General features: G+C 37.4%; 2 protein-coding genes across 5 annotated transcripts in view; both read right to left on the reverse strand.

Moving 5' to 3' along the window:
- Window positions 1-468: 468 nt before the first annotated feature.
- On the reverse strand, window positions 469-6,762 carry tmem51a (transmembrane protein 51a). Its single transcript, XM_079897134.1, has 3 exons — window positions 6,584-6,762; window positions 4,411-4,878; window positions 469-2,074 (listed from the first exon to the last, which is right to left on the reverse strand). The coding sequence occupies exons 2-3, from the start codon at window positions 4,767-4,769 to the stop codon at window positions 1,681-1,683; spliced, it is 753 nt and encodes a 250-aa protein (XP_079753260.1). The 5' UTR covers window positions 4,770-4,878; window positions 6,584-6,762; the 3' UTR covers window positions 469-1,680.
- A 1,584-nt stretch (window positions 6,763-8,346) lies between these two features.
- kazna (kazrin, periplakin interacting protein a) overlaps window positions 8,347-22,813 on the reverse strand; it is a 41,226-nt gene continuing 26,759 nt past the window's right edge. For 3 of the 4 annotated variants that reach the window (XM_079895981.1, XM_079895983.1, XM_079895984.1), the window contains 13 exons: window positions 19,460-19,596; window positions 19,193-19,363; window positions 18,915-18,998; window positions 16,860-17,034; window positions 16,536-16,720; window positions 14,087-14,210; window positions 11,868-12,073; window positions 11,595-11,713; window positions 10,880-11,111; window positions 10,600-10,701; window positions 10,352-10,518; window positions 10,103-10,223; window positions 8,347-8,925 (listed from right to left, as the gene is read on the reverse strand). In XM_079895981.1, coding sequence (XP_079752107.1) covers window positions 8,767-8,925; window positions 10,103-10,223; window positions 10,352-10,518; window positions 10,600-10,701; window positions 10,880-11,111; window positions 11,595-11,713; window positions 11,868-12,073; window positions 14,087-14,210; window positions 16,536-16,720; window positions 16,860-17,034; window positions 18,915-18,998; window positions 19,193-19,363; window positions 19,460-19,596 — 1,982 coding nt within the window. In that variant the 3' untranslated portion in view covers window positions 8,347-8,766. The remainder of the gene's footprint in view (window positions 8,926-10,102; window positions 10,224-10,351; window positions 10,519-10,599; window positions 10,702-10,879; window positions 11,112-11,594; window positions 11,714-11,867; window positions 12,074-14,086; window positions 14,211-16,535; window positions 16,721-16,859; window positions 17,035-18,914; window positions 18,999-19,192; window positions 19,364-19,459; window positions 19,597-22,813) is intronic. The other variant, XM_079895982.1, reaches the window with a different exon arrangement.

Consider the following 22,813-nt stretch of genomic DNA (forward strand, 5'->3'; position numbering starts at 1 on the left):
TTTAAATCCTATTTTGGGTAATATAAACCATGAATAGAGATTCAAAACGTATCAATTAAGTTTATTTCTACAATCAATCAACATTTTTATTTTAATATTTCTAAAACAGAGGTAATGTTCTGGATGACAGAATTTATTCTCTCTTACTCAATCACACTTTATATTTAAGTTATCAGCATCCCTCATGACAAATACTTTTAGGTTACACTTATTTTTATGGTACTCTTTAGACATTCCGTCAACTACTGTATAAGTAACATTGCACTGACAGTATTAATAGACTTTTAGGAGTAGTAGTTTGTAGAATAAGGGGTTAGGTATAGAAGAAGTTGACATATACTTGCAAAGTTACTGAAAGTCTGTTGGATGACCATCAAAATAAAGTGTAAGATACATACAGTCTACTAATACTCTAATGAGCATTAGTTGGAATGTAGGTGCAATATTAATTGTAGACAACATAATATCTAAAGCAGGGTACCATTTTTATTATATCATATTATATATCTTTTTTTTATATTTTAGATTAAATACAACTACATGCCAAACCTTTTTTTTTTTATTTCTCATACCATACTAGATTACAATCCTAAACAGAATATTCCAAAATAGAAAAAAGAAAAAAATATTACAGAAGAAACAAATAACATCATTAAATAGCACATGAAATTCAGCAACATTTTCCATCCACACGTCTCAAACTGCAGTGTCACCAGCAACAATTCCAGAAAAAGAAACACTGATTTCGATAACAACCAGTTACGGGTGTGTCTTTATGTGAAAATCTTGGAGTAATGCTAGCCTCAAACAGATGACGGGGAGCTTGAACCTCACAGCATGGAGATGCCACAGCTGCCCTATGAGAAACACAGTTGTCTTCACACAAATCAACTCTGAAATTTAAAAATAAAGGAATGAAAAGACTGAGTGTTTGTGTATCCAAGTTAGCGAAAAAGGGAGACAAGAAATTCTCAGTGTCTGGTGGTGTGCGTTGGTGAGAGAGTGATATAAAGCAGCTGCAGGGTCAAAGAACCTCTCTGTGTCATAAACCATGAGGAAAGACACATACGGATGACCTCACAGTTTGTCACTCCGGCAACAAGGTCACTAAGAACAATCATACTTGCACACAAACAGAAAGTTAAAGCCAACACACAAACTAAAACGAAGTTCATGGAAAATTTACAAAACATCACATGCCCTCTTCCACACCAGACAAACACACAAACATAAGTGCAAAAACGCAACAGTGCTGATGTGACTCAGAGTTTATAGTTTGACATCTCTTTTGAAAGTTCTTGTGGACGTCCTATGAAATAAAGTTCTGGGCAGCTCGGATGCTGAATTTCAAGTTTAACGGCAATAACAAGACCAGCCTAAATCAAAACCAGCAGTTGTTCAGTAAACATCTTTCAAAAATCCAGTTAGGTTTTATTCCAAACAGCTTTTTTAGTTAAGATTTTTTTTTTTTTTTTCCTAAACAGGAAATGTACGACCAACACAGGAAGACATCCTGAAGGCTCTTCACCTTTACAGAACACTGTGAACTCTGTGCTGTTGATAGTGACATCCTATCCAGAAGAGTAGTATGCAGTTCAGTGCTGTAGTATTTCATAAAGGAGGTAGACGCACTTCTTCACATTTTGACACTGCAATGTCAGTGTAAACCTCCAGCACGGTTCACTGTTGTGTGTTAGGAGGAAGTGGGGGGTCTTTATCATCATACTGTGGGGGCGGAGTGAGAGGTTCGATGGTGAACACGTTGCTCTGCTGGATATCGCTTAAGCTTTTCCTTCGGAGGTTGTCCGATCTGATGCGCCTAATTTTAAGGGGAATCAGCTTGCGACTGGGACGGCTGTTTCTGCGGCCACCCGCTCCAGTGCTGGGGTCGATTTGGGATGAAGGTCTGCGTGCTGGGCTGGATCCATCCAGTACGATGTGCTGATCTTCCTCTAGCTCCTCATAGGCTGGCAGCTGCGTGACGCTGTTGTGTCGCTCCGAGGACTGAGTGATGGGATACTGGCCACTCATAACCACCTCCTCATAAGTGGGGACCATGAAGTTCTGATCCATCCTAGATACAAAAATAAACACCCATTTACAACCATACACAGCAAATTTAGGTTGTTATACACTACCGTTTAGACCGTTTATCGTTTTATTTTTAATGAAAACGTAATTCTTTTATTCAGTATGAATGCATTAAATTGATCTATTAAAGCATCAATAAAGACATTGTTACAAAAAAGAAAGCAGATTTTTTTTAAATCATGGCTTTCATAAAAATATTAAGTAGCACAACTGTTTTCAACACTGATAATAATAAGAAATGTTACTTGAGCAGAAAATCTGCATATTACAATGACATTTTTTTTTTTAGAGAGATCATGTGACTGAAGACTGGAGTAATGACTGCTGAAAAATGTTCTATCACAGGAAGAATTTCATTTTAAAATTTAAATAAAGTATGGAAAAAAGCCATTTTAAATTGTAACAATATTCACAATATTACTGTTTTACTGTATTTTTTTAATCAAATCAATTCAACCTTGGTGAGCATAAGAGACTTCTTTCAAAAACATTTTGACCCCAAACTTTTAAACAGAAAGGTAATAAATAAGAATGTTCTTAAGTTTATTTTTATTTTTTTAAACCTTGATTTCCAATAAAAATGTCAATTTATTAACTAAAAAAAGTCATGTGGCACAAAAGTATTTTTCCCACCTATGTCAATGTACACTGCACATATTAACAGTTTGTGAAAATATTTGTCTATTTGTATTTATTTTATTTTATTAATGAAATTAATTCATAAATAATATACATTTTTTGAGAATCACCGCAAGACATTTTACAACCTGAGCCAACCGTGCCAAATTATATGATATTTTAACAGATTTACTGACCTTGACACACAGTCATAAAGGGTCCTCTTTATGTTAACATTTCCTATGAAATGTTAATTGGGAAATTGAGAGATAAAACCATGTTGATGACCTGAATCTGTGGTAGAGTAGTGAGTTTAATATGAAACTTGAGGTCAAGGACCAAATCTGTTCTGTGGGGAGCGGAATTGAGTCAGTCCTAGAGCCTCCGAACAAATCTTTGGGGTGTGGATTGGATCGATTCCTTTCCTAGAGCTCTTCTCCTAAAATTTTTCCTAGCCTGATTTTAGCCTCTGATTTGAACGCTCTGTTTGAAGGGGCATGTCTGCTGTGAGACTTCAGTGTAAACGCCCACTGCTGTGATTGGCTGCTGTGAGACTTCAGTGTAAACGCCCACTGCTGTGATTGGCTGCTGTGAGACTTCAGTGTAAGCCTGTTGATCACGTGAATGAAGATCTTATCATTGCAATGCAGTTTCTGCACTCTCACTAATGATTTCACCAATGCAAACATGATGTACGTACAGTAAGAGCTTCGTTGTGCAGTGTAACAGCGTCATTGATTTCATAACGAGTTTTGGCAAGTGTCCAGATAAACTCGCGCTGTGTGATTGACAGCTTGGGCGACTGGAAAGGGATTGTTCTTTGATCGCTATCTGGATATTAATCACAGTTTAAGTAAGATTATTTTCATCCTACTAAGAGAAACGACGTGAAGTTGATCGTTTAGTCACTGGCTTGATTTACTGATGCATAAACAGTATTGAACGACTTTGAGAGAAAGATTAACTGTCTGAACTTGAACAATTACACATCAGACATTCACATAACCCACTGGTTCTTCAGAGGCTCGGATGAAGGAACTAAAAAAATACCTTTGTGTTCATTTGTACATCCAAACACTGAGCAACTGCCATGCTTCGCTCGTTTGCAAGCCATGATGTCTCTCGAAGAAAAATGATTCGGACGATGATTCGGCTGCGCAGTTCCGCCTGGCCTTGAACATGGGCTGGCATATGCAAATATTTGGAGGCGTACATATTAATGATCCCGACTGTTGCATCACAGTCGGTGTGAAGTGGAGATTCGCCTATTTTTCAGGGGTGTTTTTCAAAAACGAGATTTAAATAAGGAGGAGAAAACAATGGTGTTTGAGACTCATTGTATGTCATGTCCATGTACTGAACTCTCTTGTTATTTAACAATGCCAAGATAAATTCAATTTCAAATTCTAGGGCACCTTTAAGACTTTTTTCTTCATTATGATATCAGGAGGTTGCATCAACCTGATATTTATGACTTCACACATCCCCAAAAAATAAATAAACATTTTATTTAATTCAGAAACTTAAAAAAAAAAAAAAACATAGAAGAAGTGTATTCAAGTCATTATATGTATAAATTGCATTTTTAAATGTTTTTGCATTAATTATTAGAATAAAAATATCACGTCATTGGCGCAAATATCATCATAAAGTGAATGAATGTGATTTCACCTGGGTGTGTATTTAACAATATGTACTCACGTAGCTTCCTCCCCCTGTGTGTTAGCGGGTGTACTGCCGGCTTCCTGTCCCCTGGCCGCCCGGTGTTTGTTCCGTATGCTCAGACACACAGACAGCAGCAGCAGCGCCACTCCTCCCCCCACTAAGACGAAAGCCACGGACGAGGTCTCCTTAACTTGAGTGGATTCCATGCCTGGTCTGGAGCTGTTCCCACCGGACCCAGCCGGCACCACGCTCCACACAATCATGACGATCCCCAAAGCGATGAGGCCCACTCCCAGCGCAGCGGTAGCATACTGTGCCCCAGAGTTACTGCTGCTGGTCCTGCTGGGACTGGGTGGAGTCTGGTCGCTGTAGGACATGCTTCCAAACCTTACCATGGACTTGAATCTCCTCCGGACACGTTGTTTTTCGTCCAGTGCCTTTCAAAATGTCTGAAAACTTGATCTATCTCATTTTCCACTTTGTTTTCTGGAGCACTGACCCGCTCTGTGAACAGAAAATCAAATAAGGATGAATCATCAGACATCAAAATGTGATTGAATAATCAGACTATCATAAAAGAGTCTTAAATCAATAAACGTCAAAGATCCAGGCCCAGTCCCTCCATAAATCCTGTGTGAAAATAGCATAGCAGTCACCCGGCATTTGTTTAAGAAGTGATAAAGTTTTTATCAAAGCATATTTATTGTCTGCACACACATTGGTAGACATGTTAGGCTTGCATGACTTCCATGAGATTAAGTAAGTGTCTCGCCTGCCAAGCTTTAGTTACAGGTGCAAGAAAATGGAAGAAAGAGTTCAATTCAAGAGTTCAATTCAAGAGTGGAGAGAGAGAGAGAGAGAGAGAGAGAGAGAGAGAGAGAGAGAGAGAGAGAGAGAGAGAGAGAGAGAGAGAGAGAGAACACAGAGTTCATGAACACAGACTTTGGTGAAATTTCATCTCTGCTCTGAAAGGTTTACGTTGGAAAGAAGGTGGCCAGTAAAGAAAAAAAAAACTCCTAAATTCTCTTTACTGACAATGTGTTATTGTTTCATAGTTACACACTCACACAAGCACTAAAGAAAGCACATCATAACTGCTGTGTCATGCCTACACAGTTTCTGGTATTGGTTATCTGTACAGGCAGGTCTGGGATAAGCGTTCTTACCACACAATTAATAATTTCTCAGCATGTTAGCACCATTAATTCATGGTCTTAGGTCAGTGTAAATCCTACATGTAGATTAGAGCCAGGTGGTTTATGGTGGAATCTATTTCCTTCAGCAGTGACTCATACTTTATGCTGTGTGTATGGAAAAATGTGGGCAGTTGCTCATGAGATCTGTGTTTGTACTCTTGCAGGGTGATTAAAGTCTCCAATGGCATACATAATTTCATCCCGGCACATTTGACTTGTTGAATGCGATTTCCTTGCAATTTTTCCTTCCTTCTAAACATAAGCAAAGTTTAGAAAGTGTACGTGACCGAAAACTGAGTTTACTGAGCACGTCTACGCATGCAGACAGATAAAATTATGATAGTGAATCTACGCTGAGGAATGGCAAGAATTTCCCCCTCTCACAAAAGCCACTTAGACCAGATTAGACACACACACAAAAAAAAGCCAAATAAATTCACATTACACAGGGGCACCATAACAGGGAAGAAGGTTACAGTTGAAGGAGCTTGAGGCAACAAACTGTAGGCTACGGGGTTCCAGAAACTTAAGCGACACCCCTATTATATCGTATCTTAGAAGGAAGGAAATAGGCTACACTCACATTTCATCATTCACAGAAGACAAAAAAGGTGCTGTTAACATAGAACATGGTATTACATACGCAAGACAGTGGACTAAAAAAAAGTTTAGGCTAACTTTTAAAGTTGAATTTCGACTTGATCGCATTTTTAAGAATGACATCTAATGCAAAAGACGTGAAACACGTCTGTCAAGCTAGTTTTTACATAGAAAAACAACCGTGTTAAATGGCACAATTTTACACAAACAGACGTCCCCATAAACAATTCTTTTCAAAATAATCACACTGCAGGGCGCAAAAAAACCCCTCTCAGGCAAAGATAATTATAAACAACAAATCACGTTGCGCACAACACGTGGCTAAAAAAACGAACGCGCTATAAAACCATATTTACAGTAACAAACATACCAGGAAAACGAGCCAAACGTCAAGTTCACTAAAAGAGTCTTACCGAGAAAACTTCCCTTCCTTGTGTTTACCCAGTCCGTTTCAATCCTGGATGAAACCACGTTTAATCCAATGATGCACACGTATACCAGAGCATTTGTAACATTCCTTAAGAAGCTGAACTTGAATTCCTTAAAGCGATATGGCCTTAAGTTTCACAGATATGAACATCTTCCTGTCCCTGCAGTCCAGAATTAACCCTTTAACAGACTCATTCAATCTCCTGCCCCGCCCATGTGTTCGGATGGGTAAAAAGTTCTCCATCCCCTGGCAGTAATGGTCCATATAGCCTAATGTGAACCACATTTTGAGACTTTTAGTGAAACAGATATTGATGCATGATTCCAGAGTGAAAAAAAAAAAAAAATTAATATATAGTAAGCTACAGAGTCCAAATTAACCCTTTAACAGACCTGGTTCCTGCCCCGATTCAGATTCAGGTTCCTGCCCCGCCCTGAGGGGTAAAAAGTTCCCCATCCCCTGGCAGTGATGATCCATAAAACTACAGAACCAAATTTTGAAACTTTTAGTGAAACAGATATTGATGCATGATTCCAGAGTGAATACAAATAAAAAATTCATATATAGTAGCCTAGGCTACAGAGAAACTTTATTTTGAAATAAAATCATGAACTATAAACTAGTTTTCCAGTTTTTAACTGATTAAGCAGTCAAGTCTTAATCTTATTTTCATTCATCTTTTAATATTTTCACCCTAACGGTAAAATAGGAAGACTGTCGATGTGTTGCCATTCTGACAGAGTTTATTTATGATTCTCAGGAAATACCTAATCTTTTACAGGTTTTAAGATACAAGCATTATTAATCACACTAATCGGCAGTCAGGGTGGTGTACTTCAAATCACCAGAAGCACCCACATAAATGTGTCGAAACAGGGTTCACCCAAACATAAATCCCTAGAGCGGAACAAACGCTCAACAATATTTAACTACTTTATGGGCAGTTGTGATTCTGGCAATGTTAATGATGTTGGGCAAAGGTTGACCATATAGGCAAAGTGCTTCCTCATAACTGTCTAAGTTAAGGGACGTCATGTAACGTTTATAGTAAACAGAATAAGGAGTGCTCTGATGGGTAGGCCTATTATGTCTTTTTTCTCAGTAAATTAAGTACATTATTAATCCTGTGTGGGGAAATTGTGGGAATTACAGGTATGATGTGAAACAGATGCTAGAAAAATGTGAAAGAAATACTCAAAAATAACACAACAAAGAAACAAATGAAAAAGAAAAAAAAACATTAGCTGATTATTTTTCATAAATAATAATTTATAATTGTTTCTTGTCTTAATGTCCTAGGATAAAATAAGGAAGAAGTACCATAAAGATGAATACAAAATCAAATTTAAGACCATTTTTTAAATGGAGAACTTGTACTCTATATAAATATGCACCTTACACTGCTTCAAAAACTTACAAAGGTCATATCTTTGATCTTTGCACATTTGCTGTGACGATTAGAATAACCTCTGCTACAACTTACCAATGTGCATGACCTTGGAGTTAGTATATACTAACTACGGTATTTATGCATGAGGTTGGTGATTTACAGTTAGGACACAAAAGTAGCAGGTTTGAACCGTTTGGGTTTTAAATGGGCTTCTAAGAGAAATTTCATATTATAAAAAATTGTGCACCGTCATTGGGAAAGCATGAGTAGTAACCTTTAGTTATGGATCTGCTAATCACCTGACATCAATGATCCTCATGATCCTTATTCTAATATGAACCACATGACTATCTGAACCCCAGTGGATTTGAACTTTATTCAATTCAAATAATCATCTATTCGAATAATAATGCACTATTTAACATGACATTTCACATTCTAATCTTCAGTATTTTGTGGTTTTAAATCTAACATCAACAGCTAAAATTCAATGTAAAACACCAATTTCCACACAAAAGTCATCAAACATCTAAACGGATAAATAAATGTTATGTGCTCTTTCAAATGGATGCTTAACTCTGTCTCACTTTGAGACAAATGAGTCCACTACAAAACAATGCCAAGGCCCCTTCTGGCATACTGAGAGTCCAGAGTCAGAAAATGTGAACTTTCTTTGAGATTTCTTCAGTGTTGACCTTGAAAAAGAAAAGAAAATCCCTCCATTTGGGAGCCTTAAGTGTCATGTTTTTCAACAGTAGTCTAGACAGGAGAAAGACTCAGACATTAGTGAGCTCGGCAGCAGAAAAATGTCGAACTGGGCAACGCTCTTGCTGAAGCGAGACCTCTTGAAGTCCATTTCTTGGAAATGAGCCGGACCTGTTCTGGTGACTGATCTTCCGTCCAGTGAAATTCTTTGGGCTGAGACCGAGCTGCTGCTGCAGAAAGAAATGGATCCATCAGATTTCTGATTCACTGGTTCTACAAATATTTGACTTTTAAGAATTATTCAAGCAATAATACAAATCTTCACTCTCTGAGGGTGCATTGTTACTGAGAACTACGCTCAAAGGAAACTAAAGAGCACAGACCTTGAGAAGAGAAGTGGTTGTGCAAAGAGATTTATGCAAAGGATAAAGTGTTAAATGGCTACATTTAAAGGGTTAGTTCACCCAAAAATGAAATTTATCCCATAATTTACTCACCCTCAAGCCACCCTAGGTGTATATGACTCCCATTACAAAGCTTGGAAGAGCCAGGATGTTTTTTAATATAACTCCGATTGTGTTATATACACCTAGGATGGCTTGAGGGTGAGTAAATTATGGGATCATTTTCATTTTTGGGTGAACTAACCCTTTAAGGGGATAGTTGACCTAAAAATGAAACATCATTTACTACGTTCCAAACCTGTATTCATTTTTTTCTTCAGCGGAACATAAAATAATATATTCTGAAGAACGTTGGGAACCAAACAACATTGGAGCCCATTGATTTCCACTGTATGGACAAAAAAACACTGAGATATTCTTTCAAAATACCTTATTTTATGTTCAACAGAAAAAAATCATACAGGTTTGGAACCACATGAGTAAATGATGACAGAATAAAAATACTACAATCCATTTTTTATTTAAAAAAATAATAAATATATATTTGGGGGTGGAGGTACTCAAATGTAATGCGTTTAATGTCACAAAAAGTAGGATTTAAGGTTCATTCACACCAATAGCAGAGTCCCCACCACAACTATAATGATAACAGCACAGAGAAACAATACTGTTGGAATCACTTTCAGAACTATCCCCCCCCCCAGCTGAACGTTACAAACACTGACAACCAATCAGAATATATCCTGCTTCAAAGAGCTCAAGCATTTAAAGCGACAGACGACAAAACTGCAGCGCGCACTAAGAATAAACAGAACGATATCATCCGCTGGTGTGGATGCTAATATAGTTATAGTTATAATTCTTAGAGTGAACGGGCCTTTATTTTCTTTTATAATTGTTTATTTCTATCTTTGATGTTGCCATCCATACATGTTCTTGACAGGTTTCAAAAGATTCCCCCTAAAGGTGACATTAGTATGAGATTCAAGGTTTAGTTTTCTACCTTCACCCTCCTTAAAGACTGCTGATCGTCATGAAAACTGGGTGATGAGCTGCTTAGAGAACTTTGTCGGTGGAGTGTGGGTGGAGTCCCCAAAGGTTCAACTTCCTGATCAAGCCCTGCCCTGCAGATACAGACATCTGTTGAGAAATCTGCACCACTCGACTGTCTCTTCACCTCTTGATTTTACAATATATATAGAGACATTTATTATGATTGTGTAGTGTTCTTAGACAGCACTTCAATACTAACCTGGCTGCACTGACAAGTGCCTTCATCTCTTCATTGAGGTGATGACGGACCATTTGCTTGTTGCTTGGAATACATAAAGCTGTTGCCATGGTGTCAGAGCTGAAGGAGGGATCCAAAACCATGACAGCACCATGAACCCCACTGTTCTGAAGACTGTCAGCAAACTCCTAAATACAAAAGTATTTGAGTCTTGAGACATACCAGCACCTACACTTTCTCTGTTAGCATTGCTGTTCTCTCTTTGGTACCTTCAGATCAATCTCTTTGATCCATTTGATGATGCGATGACAAGTCCACACTACAGGGTCTGTGTTCTGATTCTCACACTCAAATCGTCTGGACTGCAAAATCTGCAGCAAAACAGTATTCGGTTATTTGTTGTTTAGCTTACTATAGAGACTTTTTGTTTTTCCAAACTGGGCTTTTCTGATGTGTGTTTGTGACGGTTGTTGTTCCTTTTTGGTAAGGTTTGGTGCCTGTGGGAATTGCCAGGATTACAGCTTCTGGTTTATGTGTGTGTGTTTTTACCTCTTTGTCAAAGCTGAGCGTGTGTAGCAGCTGTATTCCCAGTAGCAGGCTGTTCTGGTGGGCTTTTTTAGAAACGTGCATATGTTTCTCTAGGTCGGTGCGCGTGAGTGTACTCAGGAGACGTCCGTCCACAAGGTGAGTGTGGAAGAACTGGGAATATTGAGGGAGACCCACATCCGTCAGCCAGGCCTGAGCCACCCAGTGATGATCCAGATCAGCTGCTTTAGAAAGGCTGAAACACATGGCCACCATAAAGAAAAAGGAAAATAAGTTTTAAAATCTAGAAGTAAATGCTTAAAATACTTTTTATTCATGCTGGTTTCATATGGTTTAGGAAAAATATACCACTTACAAGAAAAAGTTGTCATTTAAACGCTCTAAAAATAATAATATTTGACAAGCCTTTTTGTTTTTGGTGGTAATCAACATTATGCCACAAATTTTGTAGTCTGAACCTGTATTGATCTTGTATTATTTTTAAACTTTATTGAATATATTTTTTTAATAGGATAAAAGTACATGTACATCATGATATTTTCAAGAATATCATGAATTATTAATAATATTATGCATTATGGTTTTGTAGTCACACCACCTGACTTTGAAAATTTTAGAAAGATCAGCCTTTCACCTTTTCACAGAGCAATAAGGATCTGCAGGGGTCCTTTCTTTCTATGATATCATTTTTATGACTAAAGGTGTATTTATGTCTCACCCATGTCCTGATTCTGCATCCCTGTAGTCTTCAATTGCCAGACGGAGTTTTCTGCGGTGCATTGAATTACTGATACCCAAAACAAATTCTAGGTCCTCATCTGTAAGAACTAACAAGACCTAACAAAACACACCGATATTGATGTGGGATTCTTACATTCAGCACAAAATTATTCAGAGCTGATATGATTATTAATCATGATAATTATAGACTCATGTAGACGTGTTTATGAATAATAAGTGTAGATTGTATAATACAAGGTCACACATCTACCTTCCCACTTTTAACGTTGTCTGAACAGGCCCGTATGTACATCGGCATAGCCATGATCACCTCCAGCCACGCCTGCACGGTTCCTGCACGCCAACGACACATGGGGACCGTCCGCGCGAGCTCCACCTGCTGAAGCCGATCCAGCTGCTCCTCGCATTCTGATAGGCTCACACTGAGGCGGGCGGGGCTTGATAAACTGTCGGTGTCTAGATTGGTGGATGACGGCAGAGGGGCGGGGCTTAAGTGCGAGAAGGTTTTCTCTAGTTTATGAGCAGCATATTCATCGTGTTTTCTCAGGTAAAGACAGGTGTGTTCACGGTACCATAAATACAAAATGTATTAATTCAGTGATATGAAGTTATATAAATGTCATGTATCACATATTTTTTCTTCATTTATATCACGTTTTCGAACACCAGCCACTACTAGGCTACGTCTGTTAAAGCATCTTGTTTTACCAGTAGACGGCAGCACTAAACCGCCTCCAAAACTTCAACCAACATAAGCCTCCATGGGTGATCCTGGCAGTGTTTGCTTAAGATTTAACCTAAAGTGTTTGGGTCCAGAGGTTATAAATTCATGACTGACAAACCAGATGGCTACAGCTAAGTGCTTGTAAAGAGTAAATGTTGTTGGAAAAGACATAAACAGCTCGTCTAGCCTGGTTTTGCTCATCTATTCTACACAAGCCATCCATATATTAAACTGTATCCCCCCCTTTTCTAATAGTGCTTCATTATCAGGATTGTGGAGCTTGCACATCACCAGAAGCTAACGAGGCACTGCAGAGGAAAAAAACAATACAGAATTCATAATGCGCCAAACTGACTTTGAGAGCCCCCATCAAGACTTCAAAGTGAGATAAAAAGAACAAATGGATTAAGTAACCACACACATACACACACACACACACACAGATAAATGCCCCATGTGGTTAAGGATATTTAGTAATGAGTTAATTATGATTACACACACTCTATTACCTGAGATCCATCAGGCAGATGAGGTAGCCAAAGACAAGCTCAGGGAGGCAAAGTGCCAAAACACAATTACAAAGAGCAAAGAACTCAGCCACACGCTGTTCAGTGTTTTTGATTTTATTTCAAAATAGTCTGTAGTTATATAACTTATTACCATTTTCATTTCCATGCCATTTAGAGTTCCATGCTATTCAGCACCAGCCTGAGCCAAAACACAGCAGGGGAAACGAGAGCCGTCTCTCCATCTCCAGCTGATGAACAACACACTACATGCTCTAAAAAAACTTGTTTATTTCTTCATTTCATGTCAGTGCAATATTGAAATGTACACAATGGTAAGAATCTGCCACTGAATGATAGCTAGCACTGATTTCAGAAAAATAAAAAAAGAGACTATAATTACAGCGTTTAATGGTGAAAGGCCCTGTAAAGGCAATCCATTCCTCATTTGGAAAGCAGCATGGGAAACTACTGTGGAGCTCTATGTCATACCCTGCTTTATTTAAGTTACAGTAATAATTTCCATGACAACTACCCCAAGCTTTTATAACCAATGATCTGAGTTTTGTATTTCCACACTGTTCTCAAATAATTTTTTGCCTCCTGGTTAGTGTAGTTGTGAAGGGATTTGTCAGAGTTAGTGTTTGTTACGGTGGTTATAAATTCTCCTGTGGGAAAGGCAGGGCGAGCCACTGCTCACTAAAGTCACATAACTACATCAAATATCCAAATATCATAATATGCTACAGTTAGACGAATAGATATCTTTTAGATCACAGTGTGAAATGGCACACGTCCTTTTTTTGGAGGTTTTCATACACACTGAGGGTCCTGCTGACTTCCTACAGGAGAGCTCCATCAATATGTTTAACACACAGGTTTAAAAACAGCTGAGACGATGAGCGTTAAATGATATAAAAAGGCATCTGGAAACATTTACAAGCACTGAGTGCACAATGACTATTATTTCACATTCAGCAGTCCTTCAAGTTTCCAGTGAGATGCTAAAGTGGGTAAAAAATGAACACACACACACACACACACACACACACACACACAGGGGAGGTTTGGTTCTACTGTGGCACAGTTTGGAATCATTGAACAGTCAGCTTGTGCTCATAAAGACGGCAGCGATAGACACACACACACACACACACACACGCAGAAATGAGTAGCGGGGCTCTCAGCAGCGTCACCAGTCAGCATCCTCTTCTATGTAGTAGTCGGGTGTGTTAGTACCATCAAACAGAGTGGGGTCCAGGGACTTTCTTTGCTTTCCTCGACCGAACACCCGCGACAGAGAGCCCAGACCCATCCTCTCTTTCTTCTTTCTGCGTCTCTGCTCTTCTAGATCCTCTAGAGACTAGAGACAGGGACAAAGAAAGACATAATAAGTAATAGAAGTAAAGGTGATACATCAAAAATGAGCAGAGCAGCTATTCAGTATTATGGCCCAATGCACACGAAGGTTGTCACAATATCTTAATCTCATGGTAGAATACCAGCTAAAGTATCATAATACCACTCAAGATGTGTATTTCAAGATGTGCAAGGACAGAAGGCGATGGGTACTCTGCTGTGGTTTTAATTCTTTACAGTTTCAATGGATTTTATTATATTATTATTATTATTATAGATTGCAATTTTAAAAACAGTACTATTAAAATACTAATATAAATTTAGATTACAATTAATCACAATATTGAATTAATAGCAATTATTATTAAATTAAAAATAAATTAAAATTATTATATATAATTATTATTTATTCCCTAAAATTTTTTCATTGCAGACAAAATGTTTACTTAAATTTTGATTGAGTAAATAATATATGCACATTGCATTCTGCATATAACATTTTTAATAATAGAAACAATAATGTTATTATAATATTAGAATACAATTAATTGCAATATTGAATTAATAGAAATTAATAATAATAATAATAATAATAATAATAATAATAATAATAATAATAATAATAATAAAAGCTGCAAGTAGCATTTATCGGGGTTCAAGCAGTTAAGGCCTTTAAGGACTTTAAGCACAAAAGCATCAAAAGTTCTAAAGTTTTATTTAGCAAGCATGTAACCACTGACATCACAGATGAAAAAGACCATGTTCTAGCATGATTTACCATGATATACCACATTCTAGCATGATTTACCATAGTTTATCATGATTTACCATGGTTTACCATGATTTACCCTGTTCTAGCATAGTTTACCATGATTTACCACGTTCTAGCATTTACCATGATATACCACATTGTAGAATGATTTACCAGGATTCTAGCATGATTTACCTTGATACACCACACTCTAGTATTATTTACTATGATTTACCATGTTTCTAGCGTGATTTACCATGATTTACCACATTACTAGCAAGTATGTTAAGTGTCAGTGCAAATGAAGTGATAAACACTGACAAAATATGATTGTGCTACAATAGTAATTGTTATATAAGTGATTATTTAGTGTCTTATTGTTATATAAGTGATTTTTAGTGTCTAATGAATGCAAAAACACATGTGAGAAGACTTTATTAATAAGTAGAATGGCCAGCAGAGGGCAGTAGAAGACCACTTATTGGCTCACTTTCACTTCAAACCTCATGATTTTCACCAGTTTTCTGCACTAAAGCAAACCAGTTTTTCCATTTTAACTCCATAATGCATGCTAACACACACACACACACACACACACACACACACACACACACACACACACACACACACACACACACACACACACACACACACACACACACACACACACACACACACACACACACACACACACACACACACACACACACACACACACACACACAGAGAGAGAGACAAATGTTGTTGTTTTTTCAATTCTATTGGGATATGTCATTATGAAAATATATTTGAATTGGCCTGCACGATGCGTTTTACAAATCCTTACAATTACAATAGGGTTTCAGCATTTCATGCTTGAACCCCTAATAAGAATGAAGGCTTTTTGCCAGTTATAGCGCCACCTATGGTCCGATCTCCATGAAACTCTGCATGCTTCCTCACCATGTTCTGACACATATGCTCATCAATTTTTGTGAAGTTCTGAGTTCAAATTGAGGCCTACCATCTGGCCAGGTTTCAAGTCTCTAGGCCTTACGGTTTGGCCTGCACGATGCGTTTTACAAATCCTTACAACAATAGGGTTTCAGCATTTCATGCTTGAACCCCTAATAATAGTATATAGTAATATAATGTAATTTTTTTACTAAAAGTTTGACAGGGCAAATAATATTAACACCATGCATGCAATAATAGTAACACCATATTTTGCGCACCTCTTCTGAACAATTAAACACTTCACAACCTAAACCAAGGCATTTACAACAAAAAAAGGTTGCATTTCACCTCTGCTTTAGCTTGTTTCCTAATCTAGCCATTCAATAAACCTATAAATATTGTTTAATATAGTATACTATAAATATTGTTGGCTCTGTGATGAATTGCTAGATATATTTAGCATTTGTTTGTCGCTCTAAATTAAATAGTCTGTTAAATGAATAAATGTAAATGTACATGTAAATGTATTTTGAGATTTGGGTATCAGGTAGACAGTATCCTGCCACACCACCGTACACATTTGTGTATTTTTGTAATGCAAAGAGTGTCACAGTGAGTTGAATTCTGTGTTTGATTTCTTACATTGCAGAGGGAGTGTGTTCTGTGTCGTGGTGAATCGGATGCCGTTGAGGATCTCTCTCCCTCCATCACTGAGGCGTCTGAGATGACAGACGGTTGTTTCGAGTGACACGGACTGATCCTGGCTGCGGCTGATGACATCATGCTGATGCCATCAGCATCGCAAACGCATGGTGATGCTTTCAGTGCTAACAGACACAAACATATGACTGATTCAGTGAATTTGTTTCAGAATTAGGAGGCTGATTTTAACTTGGGTAATTTCAGCTTGTTCAGATCTTTATAAAGACAGGTCATTATTGTATGTGTAATGTGTACTAAATGTACCCTGTCTGTCCATTGAGTAGTAAAGGTTTTGTTGACTCTGTCGTATCGCCGCAGTCAGAGGAAGCTCTGCATGCATCGCCCACTCTTGGTTGCCGTTGACGACAGTTTCTGTGGTCATGGCCAGCGAATGTCGCTTAGGAACATCCTTAGTGAGAGTAGCCAAAGACTGTTTTGCCTGGAACACACAAACAGATTTAATTCAATTAGGTCCACTTCTTTGTCCAGAGAGTGTTGTAAACAAGTGTAAAATGTGTGAAAATGAATGTGTAGTACTGCCCAGATTAACTGCTCCAAACGTTTCACAGTAGTGGCAGTCTGGAGCTACAGACAAGTTATTAATAGGCCCACACAGAACTCTGCAGAAAATACTACATATGTCTAAACTTGTTTAATTCTAAACTTGTCAAAATTCTACATCCTTCTTCCCCCCTTATGTGTTAAATCCCATTGTTTTAACATTTTTTGACCAATAAATATCCATGAATTTTCAAGTTGTTCGTGTCTACTGGATTCGGATATTTAAAAAACACATTTAGAAGCTTTATGCTATATATATATATATGAAACATAAGGATTGTTTTTATGTTTATAAAATATTAGGGATGCACGATATATCGGCAACCATATCGGTATCGGCCGATATATGTTCATTTTTTATGTTATCGCTATCAGCCCGATAAGAAAACTTTGCAGATATATTTAAGCTGATAAATAATGGATTATTTCCTTCAGCTGAGACATTTCAGATGCGCACTGTTCACCATGATGGTTTTTATTTGTTTGACGATTGGAAAGAAGGAAAATATAGTAAAGTGCAACATGTGCAGCGCAAGTCTGTCATATAGGCTACATAAAATTATAATGAGAACATTATAATTGTGTGCTTGAGACATGGATTTGAATGGTGAGACTTTTGCTTTCGTAATCAGGTTCTCAAAAATTATCAAAAAATTGGGATTTAGATTTATCGGCCAATATATCGGTTATCGGCTGTCAATTATCAATTATCGGCCAAAATGTTCATATCGGTGCATCCCTAAATATATATCGGTGCATCCCTAAATATATATATACACACTGTTGTGTGTCAGTAGGAAATATCAGTTTACATTTCCAAACTTTCCTTTTGCCGTTAATTATAATAATCCATTGAGATTTTTGTATGCACAAGTAGTCTGACAACAGCCGGTATATTCCACACAGAGATCTGATCTCACCATCATCGAGTCCATCTGGGAGTCCTCTATGGGACTCGATGTTGGTGAGATCAGATCATACTGGCTGTTGTCAGACTCCTTGTGCATACAAAAATCTCACTGAATTATTAAACTGAATGGTAAAGGGCATGTGTGTATTTCTTACTGACACGCTACAAAAATATATAAATAACTGGCTTAAACCCATTTTTTGGGGTGAAAATACTAACGTGCCAAGACTTTTGACTATATATTATATATATATATATATATATATATATATATATATATATATATATATATATATATATATAATATTTAAATCTATGTTGCCATTTTATGTGGGACTGTGGGAAACCTGTTTTCTTATAAAAACAGGCAACCAATAAAAGTGAATTCTCAGTACTGTTTAATGCATTATACCATTTGTAAATAATTTTTGCAAATTTCTGCACAACTGTTCCCACAATCGGTGCGCTAAAACCTGCAGATTCCATGTTGGGCCTACTTCAAAATCATTTCATATCACAGTCACGACAGAAAACAAGCCCAAATAACACCAACACCACCACCATTGCCATGTTCTCCATTATCACTGGGTTAGAATGCTTCCCGAGTTTCTAAACATTCTAATAAACTAGCATGCAGAGAGAAACACACAAACACATTGAAACTCACAGCAAGGGAACAGAACTGCACATGCTTTTTCCATTCCATATACACAACGTGTTTGTTCTCAAAACAAAATACACGTGCAACCAATAACATTGTCTAAATTGTGCATATCAGAGAGGGAGTCAACACTGCAGACCAATCAAAGAGGGACTTGGGGTTGAGTGACAGGCCTGGCTGATCTTACCGACACGGTTTTAGGTGATGCTGGTCTTTCTGGAGATCGAACAAACACGCGACTCTCTAGTTTCTGAGCCATAAAGTTACTCATCTGTTAAAGAAACACACACATAAACAAAAGCACCCATACACTCCTCAACACTAAAGTTTTTGAGCTAGTTGACAGATAGTTTGAAGAAACCAGATAAACACGCATTTCAAATATTTATAAACCCACTCAGCAGACAAGAAGCAGGATATTCTAATGTGTGGTATCCTGTTTTTTCTAAATGATGTGTATCTTACCATAGTTAGTTCAGCCTCCAGTTCCTTGATCCTGTTCTCTTTCAGGTCCAGTGCAGAGCGGAGTGCACTTGCATGTTCTGTGGCCTCTTTGGTTTGTCGACGTAGGTCCCACTTCTCCCGCTCTAACATATCCTTTTCCCTTGCCAAGACTCTCACTGCATCCTCACTCTCCTACAACACAAACAAGTTTGTGTATGAATTTATGCATGTTTAAAGTTGCTGTGCAAGTTTTAATGCATAAGACATGCGAGTATGCCAGAAAAATACTTTTCGGTGTTGCTCGTAGTTGCGTATGAAGTCTCGTAGCTGCTCCTCACGGCTCTCCAGTGTTGTGTAGAGCTGCTGCATCTGATTCACGAGATCAGTCCTCTCCAACCTCAAACGCTTCCGGTCTGCCTTCATTGCTAGGGGGAAAAGAGAGATAAAGATAAAGATATATAAAAAGTTCCTCAGATGTATTTCCGTAAAGATTAAGCAACAAAGCTATTTTCAACATCGATAATAATAAGAAGAAATGTTTATTGAGCACCAACCAGCATATTAGTAGGATTTGTGAAGTGACTTGTAATTAAAATTGCAATGATATTTCACAACATTACTGCTTTTAATGTATTTTTGATTAAAAAAAAAGCAGCCTTGGTGAACATAAGAGACTACTTTCGAAACCATAAAAACATTTTACTAATCCCAAACCTTTGAGCAGTAGTCTGTTTCCTCAATTTGCATGATTATAGGTATAATTCATATCCATAGCACAAACACCAAAGTTTAATACATAGAGTTATCGATTTAAAATAAATCCTAACCCTAAGTATGAGCAATAGCAATCCTTATTGGAGGCCTTACGAGCACTAATAATTAAAGAACACAAACCAAAAAGAAAGAGAAAACATTATAAGCAATAATGTTTCTTATTATTGAAAATGAAAATACTTGTATTAACTTTGCAATGTGTGATATAGTGTGGTGGATTTTTAATAGATAAAATAGTAAACTGTATATTAAACTAACCATGTTTCTAACATCTAACCTTATTTCTCTTTTTAGGCCTAACATGATAACACTTTGAAACACAATGTACTAAAACGTTCTGTGTTTTTGAATGTTGTGTTGCCATACCCCTTTTACTTTGGTTGTGTGAGTGTAAAAATAACAAATATTGGGAAATGAAACTAGACCGATGACTAAGTTTGAACCTTGTGATTAACAATGAAGTAATCATTAAAACAAAGTTTGTTTTACCTAATAACAGAAGGGTTTGCATATGAAGAACCAATCAAATTCATATCATTTTTGCCACACCTTCTTATTCTATAAAAACTGTTGTATTCTTTTAGCTGGTGGGATTCTCAATGGAATTTGTCTGAGATCCTCCGGCCTTGCTTCTTCTTGGGAGAGATTCCTTGAGAACTGCTCGGGAATCCTTCCGGTCGTGATTAAAGCATTTAAAGGACATTTGCTGAAGTCTGTTTGTCGATCATTGCTGCGCAGCAAGAAAGCTAGTTAGGGAAAGTTAGTTAGGTAGGTAGACTATAAATTAAACGTCGATTGAAGACGTTAGGGAACGTCGAATGGAGACGACCCAGGTAGACTATATAGGGAACGTCGATTGGAGACGACCCAGGTAGACTATATAGGGAACGTCGATTGGAGACGACCCAGGGAACTTCGATTTGAGACGACCCAGGTAGACTTAGAGTAGGAAGGGAACGTCGATTGGAGATGACCCAGATAGTTAGGTTTAGGGAAAAATCTACCACAATAGTTTAAAATAATTTTCTAAAATCAAGGTTCTGTGCTCCAGTGCTAGTTTTGCTCTGACAAATCAGAAATGCTTCACAACCTTGACTATTATCAACCTTCTGCTCTGTTTTAAACAGTATGAATTAAAATAATATTCATAATAAGACCTTGTCGAGAGGCCAAGAGAAAGCATGAAGAATATCTGAGATATAAGAAAGGGAATTACTCATCTACCCATTATAATGGACCTCAATGTTGATAAAATATTGCTGCTATGGATTCACCTGTCAGTGCAGTTTTATGTAGTAATATTACACCTTAAAGATTTTCTGCAATGTTTTTTCATATGCTATTTTGGTCTGTGGTCTCGATCAATTTAAAACTATAATACGGTTTAATTTGCATACAGCCGTTCCCATTTATACATTACTATTATTCTCTTGATGTCCAAGATGTCCAATCCCTCTCTCTCTCACTCCCTCTTTTTCCTCTTCTAGGGTGTCTCTCTCTCCAGCTGGCTGTGGTTAATATTGTGTGATAACAGAGGCAGTAATTGACTGTTTTAGGTTGTTTGTATAGTCTCTGCTCTGACTTGCAAATTGCAGCTCTTCTTTTCCAAGGACATTGAGTCCATTCACCCACCACTTAAAGACTCATTATACAGGAGCCAAAAGGCACACACAAAAAAAAAAAACACACACACTCGTGTACACACACACACACACGAACACCTGGTCGGAGGTGGAGAGAGATTGTGAATAGCAGTGAACATTCAGATCAGTAGATCCTGTAAGCAGAGCTCTTTAATTTTCTCCCAAACAGTGTGCGTTTCATTTAATATTGGAACATGTTCCTTTTCCATTAGCTCACACACAAATCACATTATTAGTTATATGAGTTTTCTTTATCCCTCCATCTCTTGCTGCCGTGGATTTCTACAGCAGACATGTACAATGCTCATTTCAAAATGATGATTTTCATAACTGATTTCAGTAAGCCTTCAGTAAGACACACAAAGTCAGCTCTGCTCAGATGAACACAGAAGGCAGCACCCACAATGCAAAGCTGTTTAGGTGAAATTAATGTTCAGGATGCCATTAATTAATGCCATTCAACTCTCCCTGATATAGAATATATTCCTGCATTCCTGTCACACTGGGCTTTAATGGTCATTGGAAAAAGTAGGCTTCAAGACAAAGTCAGACCAAGGAGGTTAGAATCCCTTGATACCTAAGCACTGAGAATATTATGGCAGTTTTGTGGTCAGTGCTGTTCTGATTACTTCTGCATTTCACAGCTACAGAGCTGAAAAATGAGCAGCAGCACAAAATAAAGAAAGGCGAGAGATGACATCTAAATCGCTTTGAGGAATTTTAAATGGTGCAGTCAAAACACCTTTTGCACTTCAAATATATATACTGGATCAAATCACTTGTCTGAGACTCTTATTTAAATATGAGGTATATAATATAATATAATATAATATAATATAATATAATATAATATAATATAATATAATATAATATAATATAATATAATATAATATAATATAATATAATATAATATAATACAAATCTAAAACTGCTATTAGGTGGGGGTAAATGTCTAAATGAGTAAGTCATTGAGTCAGTCATTCATTCGATTAGTTGAAATGGCTGATTCATTCAAGAATGAAGAAGTAAATAGGTGTGTATAATCGGTGTATGACATCAAAGTACTGCGAGAGCGAATAGAGGGCAGACGGCTCTGTATGATCTCTAATCTCTCTCACAGTACTTTGATGTCACACTGAATGGCCTGCGCAGAGCCGCTTCAAGTCGAACACACCTATTAGCTCTCTTTATTAATGGGCCATTAAATCATTTGTTCACCCGATTG

Source organism: Squalius cephalus, assembly GCF_949319135.1.
Source record: "Squalius cephalus genome assembly, chromosome: 16".
Taxonomy (NCBI): Eukaryota; Metazoa; Chordata; class Actinopteri; order Cypriniformes; family Leuciscidae; genus Squalius; species Squalius cephalus.

Bases quoted from the DNA above. Each gene is read 5' to 3' on its own strand.
- tmem51a (XM_079897134.1), bottom strand. From the start codon at position 4,769: ATGGTAAGGTTTGGAAGCATGTCCTACAGCGACCAGACTCCACCCAGT. The intron at 2,075-4,410 runs GTGAGTACATAT...TTTTGTATCTAG, and splicing joins ACACAGGGGGAGGAAGCTAC to GATGGATCAGAACTTCATGG.